At 42.4% G+C, this 16,475-nt stretch overlaps 1 protein-coding gene across 3 annotated transcripts in view; it reads right to left on the bottom strand.

Annotated features, from left to right (window-relative positions):
• The window catches only part of AATF (apoptosis antagonizing transcription factor), a 157,373-nt gene that overhangs the window by 83,601 nt on the left and 57,297 nt on the right, over window positions 1–16,475 (bottom strand). For all 3 annotated transcript variants that reach the window (XM_077165064.1, XM_077165065.1, XM_077165063.1), the window contains exons 5-7: window positions 12,943–13,057; window positions 2,279–2,477; window positions 1,594–1,758 (exon numbers count right to left, since the gene is read on the bottom strand). In XM_077165064.1, the coding sequence (XP_077021179.1) occupies window positions 1,594–1,758; window positions 2,279–2,477; window positions 12,943–13,057 (479 nt within the window). The remainder of the gene's footprint in view (window positions 1–1,593; window positions 1,759–2,278; window positions 2,478–12,942; window positions 13,058–16,475) is intronic.

Here is a 16,475-nt window from a genome sequence, read left to right as displayed (position 1 = left end):
GTTGAGATTGGGCATTTGATGCTGAAGGAATACAGATTGTGCAACAACTGATTGTAAAAATTCAGAATGGATAGCACCATGCTACCTGATGGTAACACAAAAATATAAGTACACTAAATGAAACTGAATGTGACTATGGTTGAGGGAGAAGGACTGGGGGCATGTATGAAACCAGAAGGAAAGATAGGTGATAAAGACTGACATGGTATAATTTAGGAATGCCTAGTATAGACAAGGATGGTGATTAAACGTACAAATATAAAAACATTTTTGCATGAGGGAAAACGAATGTCAACATTGCAAGGGGTTGAAAATGGATAGTATACAGGAAAAGGTACAATCAATGCAAACCAGGTCTACAATCTACAGTAACACTGTAATATGCTTCCACCAAATGTAACAAAGGCATTATGCCAAAACTAAATGTCAACATGTGGGGAGGGGGGCATGGAGGAGGGGTGTGAATTCTATGTAGAAGAAAAGGAAATGTCTTAATATAGATTATGTGACGAAGGAAGGGAGTGTGGTGATTCCATATGATCTTGCAACCCCATTGCTAAGTATATACCTGAAGGATCTGAGAGTGGGCACATTTGCGCACTGGTGTTTATGGCAGCGTGTTTGTGATTCGCAATGGTTAAAGCTGGCCTAAGGGTACAATGACTGAGGAATGGAAGGGGGAAGTATGGTGTTTACAAACAAGGGATTAGGAAAATGGTGAAACAGGCATCTGAGGGCTCCCTAAAGGGCATCCTGCACTAGAATAAAGACCAGGAGGTCCCTTGGGACTTTTAACAGTGACACCAGCTTTTCTAGCTTTGATGCCTGGGCTGGTCACTGTCCTCAACAACCAATCTGTCAAGCTCATTTTCTGGTATGACTGAATTTGGCTATAGTAACAGGGTGGGAGACCTTATGGTTCACATGGTTTCCAAGGAATGAGAGTGCCCTGTACCACCAGCACCAGCACATGAAGAGAGGCAATCAACTACTGGGGAGTTCTTGCCACAACTTGATTTCCCCAATGCTGACAATGTGCCATCCTTGATAGTTTCCACCCCAGACCCCCTAGAGAAGGGGAAGGGTTTAAAGAACTCTACCTTGTCATGTTCCATCAATAAAATACATTGTATACCCACCCCCCTCAAAAAATATTTCTTCTATAATTAAAAAATAAATTGTTCCTTTTAAACAAAGTAATTCAATTATTCTAATTTTGGGTGCTTTTCTACATTATCTGAATGCCAAAAAAAGCCTAAAGTATATACTTGCTCCAATACTAACATTTCTATAAAAGTAGTATCAAAACTAAAATTTAAAAATTGGATTATGATCACTTCCATTACCAGATTCCCATACCAAACTCAAAAGCAAGACATGACAGTTAATAATAAATAGCTCCTTTCTTTTTTTAAAGTTTCTCCCCCCACATTCTATTTCTCAATAATCTAGCAGTTACTTTTTCTTCTCTTTCTTCCTTTCACTAACTTCTTATACCAACAGTAATATCTACAAGGAGATGATCAGATTTTATAGTTAATTAGCCTCATACAAACTTCTCCCCATAACCACCTTGTATCATAGAGTTCTTACCGGTTGTCCAGGCAAACTCTCTGGGACAGACTGAGCTGAAGGTTCATGTTTGCCAAGAACTCGGTAGACAGAGCGCTTGGTCTGTGTCCTTCGGAGCAATCTTTCTTTATCCATCAGAATATGATCAATCTGAGTCAAGATTGAGCGTTCAAAGGCACCAAAACCCTGCAACAACATTCACCAGTATCAGATAATAGAGAGAGTAAGTGCTGAAGGCAGCTACACTGGGTTCTCCATTTTTCTGTGTCAAAAGAGAAAGACAATCCTCCTTTCAGGAGGGATTTTTGTTAAGGACTGAGTTTGTGAGTGGCTGTATTTTACAACTGTTCTTAGAAAAAAACTAGTCTTAATCAGGGTCTATCACTTTCCCACACCCAGAGATTAGCTTCTGCTCCTTTAATAACAATAATTGCTAAAAATCCATTTCTTTAAAGTATTTTGTTTTTTCAGCACCTGAATGCTTACAGGGCCACAATTTCTACAATACAGCATTCCTTCTAATAAAATTAAAACCCAAGTCTGAATGGTTTAAATCCCAATAGTAGAATCTAGTAAATTTTGCTACAGAAATTATTGATTATTATTATGTCGTGATATTATTCATACAAAAAAGTGCTGCTCCAATTTCTTAAGTGCTTTAGGGTGTCACAACCTATCTCATATATACACATACACACACGCTTGCCTTTCCCAGTTTTCCAGAAGCCAGCTTGGTTTTGTCGTGCCACTTCTGAAGTGTACAGTTCCTGTAGACTGTAAAGTCAGCAAAGCGCTTTGCCATGAAGCTGGGGTAGTCCTCCATCTCCAGCTTCCTCTTTGGTGGAGCTCGTCTCTGAGGCTTCTCCCCTTCTATTAGTTCATCTTCTTCACTAGAAATCTCCTCACTAGAAAATCAATAAGAACACTAAGTCTAATGTAAATAAATATAACCTAAATGAAAACCTAGGCTTACTTGAAGCAGAGACTATTCAGGCCTGTCTATTCTGTCCACATTTTAAATAACACCATAGATATGAGGGTGGGTTTTTTGTTTGTTTGTTTGTTTGTTTGAAAAGAATGCTCAAGAGATCGATCAAAAATTCATGTAACTTTTCAAATAAATATAAAAAGGACTGCTTTCCCAAAATGTATATAATTTTTAAAAGATAAGCAAACCATAAAAAGAAATGAGGTTGTAAAAATATTATTAGAAAAGCATATAAGCCAGGCTTGCACTGTTACAGGAGGGTCTTTAAAACCTAAGCACATAATCATACTTCTATGACCTTAATCACCAAATCAATAAGGAAAATGTGTCTCCTTGTAACCAACTATTCAAGAAAGCTGAATAAATGTTAGTTGAATTGAAAGAAGAGAAGCTGAATGTGAAGAACACTCAAGGGAAGGCAATAGAATGAACACTAAACCACAATATATGCAACCACCACAAGAATGTAATACAACTTCCAAATCTACAGCCAAATGTACCTACTGGATTACTGGACCCAATACATAGTAAATGCTCAATGAATATGAACTTCCTTTTTTTTTCCTTTTAAATAGTTCAGTAGAAAAGACTGAAGCAAAGGATAAACTCAAGGGAAGAAAGCAAGCAGGTGCTTTATGCAGCAAGCTCAAACAGAGAGGGTAAAACCTCCATCATTTATGGTAACTTCAGAAAAGAAAAGGGTTTATTTTGCTGTTTTCTGAATTTTTTCCACCTTCAAAATAACAACTTATATTACGTCCATGATATGGACATAAAGTGCTTCCTAAACATTAAGCATTAATATTTTTAATGTTTTTTATTGTGAAAAATAACATATATACAAAAAAGCAATAACTTTCCAAGTACATTTTAACAAGTAGTTATACAACAGATTTTAAAGTTTGGTATGGGTTATAGTTCCACAATTTTTAGTTTTTTCTTCTAGCTGCTCCAAGACACTGGAGACCAAAAGGAATATCAATATATTGATTCAGCAGTCATATTCATTGGTTAAATCTTATCTTCTCTATTATACTCTTCCTTTTCTTTTTTTGTGTGTGAAAATAACATACATACAAAAAAGCAATAAATTTCAAAGTACGCTGCAAAAATTAGTTGTAGAACAGATTTCAGAGTTTGGTATGGGTTACAATTCCATTATTTTAGGTTTTTATTTCTAGCTGCTCTGAGGTACAAGAGACTAAAAGAAATATCAATATATTGATTTAGCACTCATATTCATTTGTTAAACCTGATCTTCTCTGCATAATTACACCATCACCTTTAATCTTTCTCTCACTCTTTAGGGATATTTGGTGTCATAGGCTCATGTGTCAACTTGGCCAAGTGGTGGTACCTCTTTGTCTGGTTGGGCAAGTGCTGACCTGTCTGTTGCGAAGAGGACATTTCATAGAATTAAATCATGATCACGTCAGCTGCATCGACAGCGGATTCCATTTGTAATCAGCCAAGGGGAGGGTCTTCTGCAATGAGTGATGCTTAATCTAATCACTGGCAGCCTTTTAAGGAAGATTCAGAAGAGACAGGCTCTCTTCCTGCTTCAGCCAGTGAGCCTCTCCTGTGGAGTTCATCCAGACCCTCCATTGGAATCGTAGGTTTCACAGCCTGCCCTGCGGATTTTGGACTATGCGTTCCCACAGTTACATGAGACACTTTTATAAATTTTATATTTGCAAGTGTTTCCTGTTGATTCTGTTTCTCTAGAGAACCCTAACGAATACAACTTGGTACCCGGAGTGGTTCTTAAGAAACAGAATCTTAAAATTGGGCTTTGATGAATGGTTTTCTACTCTGACTGGACTCAAAGGCACTAAGGACTCTGATTCCCATAATCAGAATGTCATTCCCAATCCGTGGAGTGAGTTAGCAAAAGAGATAGCCAAAATATCACCATTCTACAACTGCTGTGGAAGGCAGTTTGGCGGTTCCTCAAAAAACTAAATATAGAATTGCCATATGACCCGGCAATACCATTGCTAGATATCTACTCAGAGGGCAAGGACACAAACAGACATTTGCACACCAATGTTTACAGCAGCATTATTTACAATTGCAAAGAGATGGAAACAGCCAAAATGTTCATCAACAGATAAGTGGCTAAACAAACTGTGGTATATACATACGATGGAATATTATGCAGCTCTTTAAGACAGAATAAAGTTATGAAGTATGTAACAACACAGATGGACCTGAAGGACATTATGCTGAGTGAGATTAGCCAGAAACCAAAGGACAAACGCTGTATAGTCTCACTGATATAAACTGATATTAGTGAATAAACCTGGAGAATTTCATTGGTAACAGAGACCATCAGGAGATAGAAATAGGGTAAGATATTGGGTAATTGGAGCTGAAGGGATACAGATTTTGCAACAGGACTGAATGTAAAAACTCAGAAATGGACAGCACAATACTACCTAACTGTAATACAATTATGTTACAACACTGAATGAAGCTGAATGTGAGAATGATAGAGGGAGGAGGGCTGGGGGCACAAATGAAATCAGAAAGAAAGATAGATGATAAAGACTGAGATGGTATAATCTATGAATGCCTAGGGTGTATAATGATTGTGACTAAATGTACAAATTTAAAAAATGTTTTTGCATGAGGAAGAACAAAGGAATGTCATTACTGCAGGGTGTTGAAAATAGATGATAATTAATATTTTAAAATTTTACCTTATGTGTGAGACTAAAGCAAAAAATGTTTTTTTGGTACAAAATTCATATTTTGACTAGTGCATTTCCTAATATAACTTATGTAGACAGCTTAACTGAACACCGTAAGTACATGGAACCTTTAGTTGGACATGAGATTTTGTTGTTTTGTCCAGAGTGATGCCCCAATAACTCTCAGAGTGATTTGAACAGTGAATAAAACAGTATTTGCAAAGTCCCCTTCGGGGAATGGTGAGAAAGGGGAAAAATTCAACTTCCCCAAGTTGAATTCTTGATATTCACACAAGCAGTGCAGACAACCAAAGCTATAGGCTGAACCCCCAATCTTGGGGTTTCTTCATATGAAACTTAACCCCACAAAGGATAGGTCAAGCCTACCTAAAATTAGGCGTAAGAGTCACCCCCAAGAGAACCTCTTTTGTTGCTCAGATGTGGCCTCTCTCTCCAGTCAACACAACAAGCAAACTCACCACCCTCCCCCTGTCTATGTGGGACATAACTCTGAGGGGTGTGTACCTTCCTGGCAACATGGAACAGAAATCCTGGAATGAGCTGAGACTCAGCATCAAGGGATTTAGAAAAACCATAGAATGAGCTGAAACTCAACATCATCAGGGGATTGAGAAAACCTTCTTAACCAAAAGGGGGAAGAGTGAAATGAGAGAAAATAAAGTGTCAATGGCTGAGAGATTCCAAACAGAGTCGAGAGATTATCCTGGAGGTTATTCTTATGCATTAAGTAGATATCATCTTGTTAGTCAAGATGTAGTAGAGAGGCGGGAGGGAACTGCCTGAAAATGTAGAGCTGTGTTCTAGTAGCCATGTTTCTTGAAGACCACTGAATAATGATAAAGCTTTCACAATGTGTCTGTGTGATTGTGAAAACCTTGTGTCTGATGCTCCTTTTATCTACCTTATCAACAAATAAAACATATGGAATAAAGATGAATAATAGGGGGAACAAATGTTAAAATAAATTTAGATTGAAATGCTGGTGATCGGTGAGGGGGAGGGGTGGGGGATATGGTATGTATGAATTTTTTTCTGTTTTCTTTTTATTTCTTTTTCTGAATAGATACAAATGTTCCAAGAAATGATCACGATGATGAATATGCAACTATGAGATGATATTGTGAATTGCTGATTATATATGTAGAATGGAATGATCAAAAGTTAAGAATGTTTGCATTTGTTTGGTGTTTTTTGGTATTTTTTAAAAAATTAAAAAATCAATATATATATATATATATATATATGTATGTATGTATGTATGTATATACACCACCATTCGATTCTCCTAATGCTTTGTTTGTACAAAGCCAGGCTCTGGGGGATAATGTTTTCAACATCTTCATGGAGTTTTGTGGAAGTAAGAGGAACAGAGATGTTGGCTGGTTGTTGTTAGATACACTGGATACATCAAAGCTTCAAATGAGAAGCTTAAGTGCTGTCTGAAAGATACAGAAGTTTCTATGAGTATCCTGAAGGAAAATATTATTTCCTGTAGCCATAGATTTGAGATCTCTAAATATCAGACTCAGAATCTTATTGTTAGAGTAGCAACTTCACAATGTAAACTGAAATCTCAATGTTGCGTGGTGTCTGGAGTAGCAACTTCACAATGTAAACTGAAATCTCAATGTTGCGTGGTATCTGTCGTTAAAGTGAGGGCATTGATTGGAAAGGAGTGGGACCCTAAAAAATGGGATGGTTACATACAGATTGATAATGATGTCGGGGGGGGGGGGCGGTGAGGTTGAAACCCTAGGTCATGCAGACTCTTCTCTAGATAACCCTGTAATAGTTTGCCCTGAGGACATAGCTGCCCCACCTCCAGCCTGCCTTGAGGAGTTGGTCACCCAACCTCCACCTGAAGGGATTAGCCCCAGAGTGATGAATTCTGTTTTACCAGATGAAACTGCAAATAAATGCCCTGAAGCAAATGGCTTGGAAAATATTTCTAATTCTTTTCATGACCCACCCCCACCCCCCTTCATTTATTCCAGACCTAGAACTAGACTAAAGTCCCAACAGGCTCCTAACGGTGAGGTACAAAGTATCACACATCAGGAGGTACGTTATACTCCAAAAGAACTGTGTGAATTTTCCAATTTATATAGATAGAAATCAGGGGAATATGTGTGGCAATGGATTTTAAGGGTGTGGGAGGAATAGAAGGCTGGATCAGACTGAATTTATTGATATGAGCTCACTAAGCAGAGATTCTGCATTCAATGTTATAGCTCAAGGGGTTAGAAAAGGCATTAACAGTTTGTTTGGATGGTTGGTTGAAACATGGATCAAAAGGTGGCTAACATTACTTGAGGGTGAAATGCCAGAACTGCCCTGGTAAAATGTAGATGAGGGGATCCAGAGGCTTAGAGAGACTGGAATGCAAATCCTGCTCTTACGCCCCAGGAATGTCCAGAGGATGCACCTTTTACCAGAACAGTGAGAAATAAACTTGTGAGATTAGCACCATCATCCTTGAAGAGCTCTGTAGTGGCACTTCTCTGTAGGTCAGATATTACTGTAGGAACTGTTGTCACTGAGCTGGAATCCTTAAACACAATGGGGATGATCAGATCCCGAAATGGCAGAAGCCAGGTGGCAGCACTTAATCGCCAAAGGCAGGGTGGACGTGGCTATTATAATAGACAGCAAACTCAAAGCAGGAGTCAAAATAATATGACTCGCAGAGATTTGTGGCATTTGGCTAGTAAACCATGGGGTACCTAGAAATACAGTAGATGGGCAGTCTACTAAATTCTTGTTCGAGCTGTATAAACAAGAGTTCTAGGTCAAGTGAACAGAAGTCTAACCTGAATTATAAAAACACAGAGTCACGGCCCCTTAATCAATTTCAGACTTGAGACAGTTTACAGACCCAGAGCCCCTTCAATGAAGGGGAGGCCAAGCCCCTTTGGGGAAGAACCCTGTTACACTGCCACAAATTTATACTGTTAATCTTCTTCCAAGCCTTCCCCAAGGTGACCAACAGCCTTTTACCAGAGTAACTGTGCATTGGGGAAAAGAAAATGATCAGATTTGGGGGATTATTAGACACTGGTTCAGAAGTGACATTCATTCTAGGGGACCCAAAACATCACTTTGGTGCACCAGTCAGAGTGGGGGCTTATGGAGGCCAGGTCATCAATGGAGTTTTAGCTCAGGTCTGTCTCACAGTGGGTCCAGTGGGCCCCCGGACCCATTCTGTAGTTATTTACCCAGTTTCAGAATGCATAATTGGTATAGACATTCTGGGCAACTGGCAGAATCCCCACATTGGCTCTCTAACTCGTGCAGTGAGGGCTATTATGGTGGGAAAGGCCAAGTGGAAGCCACTAAACTAGCAAAATAGTAAATCAGAAGCAATACCAGATTTCTGGAGGGACTGCAGAGATTACTGCCACTCTTAAGGACTTGAAGTGACAATTTGGGTCCCCTGGAATTAATGTCCTTAATTAATTAATGTGATTCCCACCACATCCCCATTCAACTCTTCTATTTGGCCTGTGCAGAAAACAGATGGGTCCTGGGGGAAGAGAGTAGATTATGCAATTGCAGCTGCTGTTCCAGATGTGGTATCACTGCTTGAACAAATCAATACATTCCCTGGTACCTGGTATGCGGTTACTGATCTGGCAAATGCTTTTTTCTCAACAGCTGTTAGTAAGGACCACCAGAAACAGTTTGCTTTTAGCTGGCAAGGTCAGGAATATACTTTCACTGTTCTACCTCAGGGGTATATCAACTCTCCAGCCCTATGTCATAACCTTGTCCACAGGGAACTTGATCATTTTTCCCTCCCAGAAGACATCACACTGGCCCATTATATTGATGATATCATGTTGACTGGACCTAGTGAGCAAGAAGTAGCAACTATTCTAGACTTACTGGTAAGGCATTTGAGTGTCAGAGGATGGGAGATAAATCCAACAAAAATACAGGGGCCTTCCACCTCAAGGAAATTTCTAGGTGTCCAGTGGTGTGGGGCATGTCGAGATACCCCTTCTAAGGTGAAGGATAAGTTGCTGCATCTGGCCCCTCCTATGACCGAAAAAAGAGGCACAATGCTTAGTTGGTCTCCTTGGATTTTGGTGACAACATATTCCTCATTTGGGTGTGCTACTCCGGCCCATTTATCAAGTGACCAGAAAAGTTGCTAATTTTGAGTGGGGACCTGAACAAGAGGAGGCTCTGCGACAGGTCCAGGCTGCAGTACAAGCTGCTCTGCCACTTGGGCCGTATGATCCAGCAGATCCAATGGTGTGGAAGTGTCAGTGGCAAACAGAGATGCTGTCTGGAGCCTTTGGCAGGCCCCTATAGGAGAATCACAACGCAGATCCTTAGGAGTTTGGAGCAAAGCCTTACCATCTGCTACAGATAACTACTCTCCTTTTGAGAAACAGCTTTTGCCCTGCTACTAGGCCTTAGTAGAGACTGAACACTTAACCATGGGTCACCAAGTTACCATGAGACCTGAGTTGCTTATCGTGAGCTGGGTATTGTCTGACCCACCAAGCCATAAAGCTGGGCATGTGCAGCAGCACTCTATGGTAAAATGAAAATGGTATATATGAGATAGGGTCAGAGCAGGTCCTGAAGGCACAAGTAAGTTACATGAGGAAGTGGCCCAAATGCCCATGGTCTTCACTCCTGCCACATTAACTTCTCTTTCCCAGACCAGAGCTATGGCCTCTTGGGGAGTTGAAGTGACTGAGGAAGAGAAAACTTGAGCTTGCTTTTCAGATGTGTTCAACACGATATGCAGGTACCACCCGAAAGTGGACAGTTGCAGCACTACAACCCCTTTCTAGGGTGTCCTTAAAGGACAGTGGTGAGGGGAAATCTTCCCAGCAGCCAGAACTTCGAGCAGTGCACTTGGTTGTTCATTTTGCTTGGAAGGAGAACTGGCCACAGGTGCATTTGTATACTGGCTCATGGGCTGTTGCTAATGGTTTGGCTGGATGGTCAGGGACTTGGAAACACCATAATTGGAAAACTGGTGACAAAGAGGTCTGGGGAAGAAGTATGTGGATAGACCTTTCTGAGTAGGCTAAAAACATTAACATATTTGTGTCCCATGTGAATGCGCACCAGAGGGTGACTTCAGCAGAGGAAGGTTTTAATAATCAAGTGGATAAGAAGACCCATTCTGTGGATACCAGTCAGCCTCTTTCCCCAGCAACTCCTGTCATTGCCCAATGGGCTCATGAACAAAGTGGTCATGGTGGTAGGGATGGAGGTTATGTGTGGGCTCAGCAACATGGACTTCCACTCACCAAGGCTGACTTGGCTACAGCCACTGCTGAGTGCCCAATCTGCCAGCAGCAGAGACCCACACTCAGCCCCCAATATGGGACCATTCCCCGAGGTGACCAGCCAGCTACATGGTGGCAGGTTGATTACATTGGACCACTCCTTTCATGGAAGGGGCAGCAATTTGTTCTAACTGGAACAGACACATACTCTGGATATGGGTTTGCTTTCCCTGCACGCAATACTTCTGCCAAAACTACCATCCGTGGGCTTACAGAATGCCTTATCCATCGTCATGGTATTCCACACAGCATTGTTTCTGATCAAGGAACACACTTCACAGCAAATGAAGTGCGGGAATGGGCACATACTCATGGAATTCTCTGGTCTTACCATGTTCCCCATCATCTGGAAGCAGCTGGATTGACAGAACAGTGGAATGGCCTTTTGAAAACTCAATTGTGGTGCCAACTAGGTGGCAATACCTTGAAGAGCTGGGGTAATGTTCTCCAGGAAGCTGTATATGCTCTGAACCAGTGTCCGCTGTATAGTGCTGTTTCTCCCACAGCCAGGATCCATGGGTCCAGGAACCAAGGGGTAGAAATGGGAGTGGTACCACTCACTATTACCCCTAGTGATCCACTAGGAAAATTTTTGCTTCCTTTCCCTGTGACCCTGAGCTCTGCTGGTCTATAGGCTTTAGTTCCAAAAGGGGGAGTGCTTCCATGAGGAGAAATAACGATTCCATTGAACAGGAATCTAAGACTGCCACCTGGTCTACTCATGCCCCTGGATCAACAAGCCAAGAAGGGGATTACATTATTGGCTGGGGTGATTGACCCTGACTATCAGGGGTAAATAGGACTGCAAGTACATAAAGGAGGTAAAGAAGAGTTTTCTTGTAATACAGGAGATCCCCTAGGGCACCTTTTAGTACTGCCATGCCCTGTGATTAAAATCAATGGAAAACTGCAACAATCCAATCCTGGCAGGACTACCAATGGCTCTGAAACTTCAGGAATGAAGGTTTGGGATACCCTACCAGGCAAAGAACCATGGCAAGCTAAAGTGCTTGCTGAGGGTAAAGGGAACATGGAATGGGTAATGGAAGAAGGTAGTGATAAGCATGAACTATGACCATGTGATCAGTTACAGAAACAAGGACTGTAATGCTGTTTTGTTCATGTTATACTATTTAAGTGGTAAGATATCAAGTTTAAGAATGACTGTTACCCAAGGACTTACACCCTATTCTGGAGAGATTTAATGTGTTCCCAGTTATATGCAGGACAGTTGAGTATTGTCAGGTTAAAGAAAAAAATGTGTTTTATTGTTTTTTATTTAGAAATTAGGTATGGTTTAAGGTGATATGTACAGCTGTCAAGTTGACAAGGGGTGGACTGTCATGGTCAGGTTCATGTGTCAACTCGGCCAAGTGGTGGTATCTGTTTGTCTGGTTGGGCAAGTGCTGGCCTGTCTGTTGCAGTGAGGACATTTCATAAAATTAGATCATGATCACGTCAGCTGCATCCACAGCTGATTTCATTTGTAATCAGCCAAGGGGAGTGTCTTCTGCAGTGAGTGGTGCTTAATCTAATCACCCGACGGCTTTTAAGGAAGATTCAGAAGAGACAGGCTCCCTTCCTGCTTCAGCTGGCGAGTCTCTCCTGCAGAATTCGTCCAGACACTCCATCAGAATCATAGGCTTCACAGCCTGCCCTGCAGATTTTGGACAATGTGTTCCCACAGTTATGTGAGACACTTTTAAAATTTTAATATTTGTGAGTGTTTCCTGTTGGTTCTGCTTCTCTAGAGAATGCTAACTAATACATTTGGGATATGGCCATTTGAACTTTCTCATGTTGGAAGGGGCTGTCAATAATATGGGATAGGGGGACAGAACTAGGTGATGTTCTAGAGAAAGGCTGGCCCCTATGCATCTCAGGACTTATCTGGTCCAGGGACCCACCTAGAGATTATAGGTTTCTGGAAAGTTACCCTTGTACATAGAACCTTTGTAGAACCTTCTATAATGTCCTAGGTATTCTTTAGGATTGGCAGGAATGCTTTTGGTTGGGGGGTTGGCAAGTTATGATGTAGTAATGTCTAACTGAAGCTAAGCATTAATAGTTAAAATGTGCTTTTATCTATTAATTTCAATATATCTGAAGAAAAGGCAAGTCTTTTGTATAAGCCCACAAAGAGAATCAAAGCACAACCAGATATAAGAATCCAAAACCTAATTCCTAATTTATATGCTGTACTGGCCACCAGTTAAATATAAAAGGTTCTTCATGATTTACAAACATTAAGGCTGATATCAGTCTGGAAAGGACATGGTTTTCTTTTTCATAAATGTTAGGAAATAATCCAGATGAAAAGAAATCAAGTAACTCCATTGTTCTATTCCTGCCTTACCTTTCTGCTTTGGGCTTAGTTCCATCTACTAGGTATCTAGTGTCTGGATACTGGAAAAGCAACTCTTCCTGAAGATCCACCAGTGATCTTAACAATGCTTTAAGTGCCTTGTGACCTGGGAAATAAAGCACAAAGAAGGAACAGTTGAACAGTTATTTACAATTCTCCCTAATAGGCAATTCCTATAACTCATGACTCCTGGATGGTTCTGGCTGGTGGGGAGATGGGGTGAGGGTGGGGGTGGGGGGATGGTGCTCAGGGTACGTAAGAACTCTCTGAAATGCAGAATTTCCAGAAGGAAATAATAACAGTTCCTACCTCAAAAGATCGTTATGAGGAAACAAGCAAGATAACGTGGGCAGGGTAGGCCACAGTGGCTCAGCAGGCAAGAATGCTTGCCTGCCAGGCCAGAGGACCCGGGTTCGCTTCCCAGTGCCTGCCCATATGAAAAAAAAAAAAGATAACATGGGTAAGATGTTGAACAAATTATTTATAAAAAGAATTCAATGAACTGCCAGTTTGTAATATTTATTAGGTTTAAAAAAAATCTTTCCCTTTCTGTCATTTTATAGCCAATCATTTTTTCCCTTTGGCATTAGTCTCTCTGGTATTTTTCTACAGGTTACCCACCAACATCTTGGATTATCCCTCTACCAACCAATTCCTCATGCAAGTACTCGTCTCCTAAAAAGCACAGTTCAGCTGGGTGGGCCACGGTGGCTCAGCAGGTAAGAATGCTTGCCTGCCATGACTGAGGACCCGGGTTTGATTCCCGGTGCCTGCCCATGTAAAAAAAAAAAGCACAGTTCAGTCCTGGAACCTCTGTCACCACCACCAGGAAAGCTCAAACGCCTCTGCTTTAAGTTAGAAACATTCATCATTCTGTCTCTCATTTGTATAGTACCTTATGGAAAATTCTTGTTCAAATATAAAAACCCAAGTTAATAACTTATTGTTTACAAGTTATGTACTCTGAATTGTAAATTAAAAATTTGCACATTGACAAGTTACTCGCCTGGCTGGGAACAGGCTGGCTGGTTGATCTGGGGGTCCTCACCTGCATGCCCTGCAGGTGGCTCAGTGTCAGCTAGGGCTCTGCATATGTCCCTCTTTCTCCAAGTGATTAGCCCAGGCTCATTTACACTGTGTCAGAAGGTTCTCAGCAGCAAAAGAGGGCCAGCCCCAATACACAACGGCCTTTCAAGTCTCTGCTTCTATCATATTTGTTAATATTCTATTCACCAAAGCAAATCACATGGCCAAGCCAGCCTCAAGACATAGAGAAAGACTCCGGCTCTTGATGGGAAGAGCTGCAGAGTCACATCCAAAGTGGCAAGGCACAGGGATGGAAGAAATCACTGTCACCTTTTCTGCAAACCATCCGTCACAAGGTGCTAATGTCTCCTGGGGTAAACTCTGACCACTGGAAGATAGAATGGAAAAATCCAACAGGCAAATCTCTCACGTCTGTCTGAAGAGCAGTGGTCTCTCAGGATCTCTGTGGAGCTGTCCTATGTGAGATCAACTGTCTTGGTAGCTGTTACTCCTTCCCTGTCTCACTTCTGCATTCCCTGCTATTGCTACCCTGGGACTGTATCCACCAAAAGAACATGACATGGAGATGTGCCTCATATTTCAAGCTAACATGCTATCATAACAGGTTCCTGAGTGGATTAAAAGGGATGTTTCTTTTTAAGTTGGAACTACTGTAATTTTTATTACTTAAAAAAAAATACATATATCGAGCATACATTCTCACCTGGTTCTGCTCATAGCCAACAGGATTAAGTGTATAGTCTATGGTTAAAAACTTTCAGAACCGGCCCGCCGGCCCGCTGCGCAGCGCCCACGCCCCGCAGCAGCCGACCCACCCGCCCTCCTCCCCCCTTTGTTCACCGGCCCGCTGCGCGGCGCCCACGCCCCACAGCAGCCGACCCGCCCGCCCTCCTCCCGCCTCTTTGTCCGCCGGCCCACCACGCGGCGCCCACACCCCGCAGCAGCCGACCCGCCCGCCCTCCTCTCCCCTCTTCCGCCTTCACCGGCTCCTCTGCCATCGGCCTCAACAGCCTTGCCACCCTCACCTTTCCTCCTCCAGAACAGCTACTGGGGGAGTGGAGACAATACAGAGCAGCTCCCGGAGCCATGACAGAGATCAGAGGGACGGCGTACCCCATCCTGGAACGGCTGACTGTCTGGGAGAACCAGCTCCGGTGAGATCACCGAGGGGCACGGGCTTTCCTGGGTGGGACGGCAAGCGGCCGGAGTCCCTCCCTTCCTCCTTCCCAGGCCAGCTAGCAGAATTGGACAGGCGGTCCCCTTGGGCCGCGGCGGCTGGCGCCCCCACCACACGAGAACCCCTGGACCAACTGAGAGAGTTGGGTCGGAAATCCCCAGACTGCAGAGAACAGTGACCGGGGGGCCCCTTCCAAACACGTGACTCCCCGGTCCGGCTGGGAACAGTGCACTCTCCCGGGCTGCGACAGCTGGCGCCCTCCCGCCACGCTTGGCGCCCCGGGCCGACTAGGTAATTCGGCCGGAGGCTCTCCCGTGCTGCAGCGGCCGGTGACCCTCCCCGTGTTCGGAACCCCGGGCCGGCTGGCACTCTTCCAAGACGCTTCGGCTGCCGAACCTCCCCTACGGCGAGAATTTTCCAGAGTTAAAGGACCCACAGCAACTTTCACTGGTGGAACCCGTAGACAAACGTGTGCCACGAGCGCCACTTACTGGGCAGGATAAGAAAAACAGAACCCAGAGATTTCACAGAAAAATCTTTCAACCTGTGGGGTCCAACACCCAGGGAAATCTGACTAAATGCCCAGACGTCAGCAGAAGATAACGGATCACACTCAGAAAATTGAAAATATGGCCCAGTCAAAGGAACAAACCAATAGTTCAAATGAGATACAGGAGCTGAAACAACTAATGCTGAATATACGAACAGAAATGGAAAACCTATTCAAAAACAAAATCGATAAATTGAGGGAGGACATGAAGAAGACATGGGCTGATCAAAAAGAAGAAATAGAAAAACTGAAAAAACAAATCACAGAGCTTATGAAAGTGAAGGATAAAGTAGAAAAGATAGAAAAAACAATGGATACCTACAATGACAGATTTAAAGAGACAGAAGATAGAATTAGTGATTTGGAGGATGGAACATCTGAATTCCAAAAAGAAACAGAAACTATCCGGAAAAGAATGGAAAAATTTCGAACAGGGTATCAGGGAACTCAAGGACAATGTGAACCGCACAAATACACGTGTTGTGGGTGTCCCAGAAGGAAAAGAGAAGGGAAAAGGAGGAGAAAAACTAATGGAAGAAATTATCACTGAAAATTTCCCAACTCTTATGAAAGACCTAAAATTACAGATCCAAGAAGTGCAGCGCACCCCAAAGAGATTAGACCCAAATAGGCGTTCCCCAAGACACTTACTAGTTAGAATGTCAGAGGTCAAAGAGAAAGAGAGGATCTTGAAAGCAGCAAGAAGCAATCCATCACATACAAGGGAAACCCAATAAGACTATGTGTAGA

Source organism: Tamandua tetradactyla, chromosome 6 (assembly GCF_023851605.1).
Source record: "Tamandua tetradactyla isolate mTamTet1 chromosome 6, mTamTet1.pri, whole genome shotgun sequence".
Lineage (NCBI taxonomy): Eukaryota > Metazoa > Chordata > Mammalia > Pilosa > Myrmecophagidae > Tamandua > Tamandua tetradactyla.
Note: the sequence above shows the minus strand (reverse complement) of the source record. Positions and strands in the feature narration are given on the sequence as shown.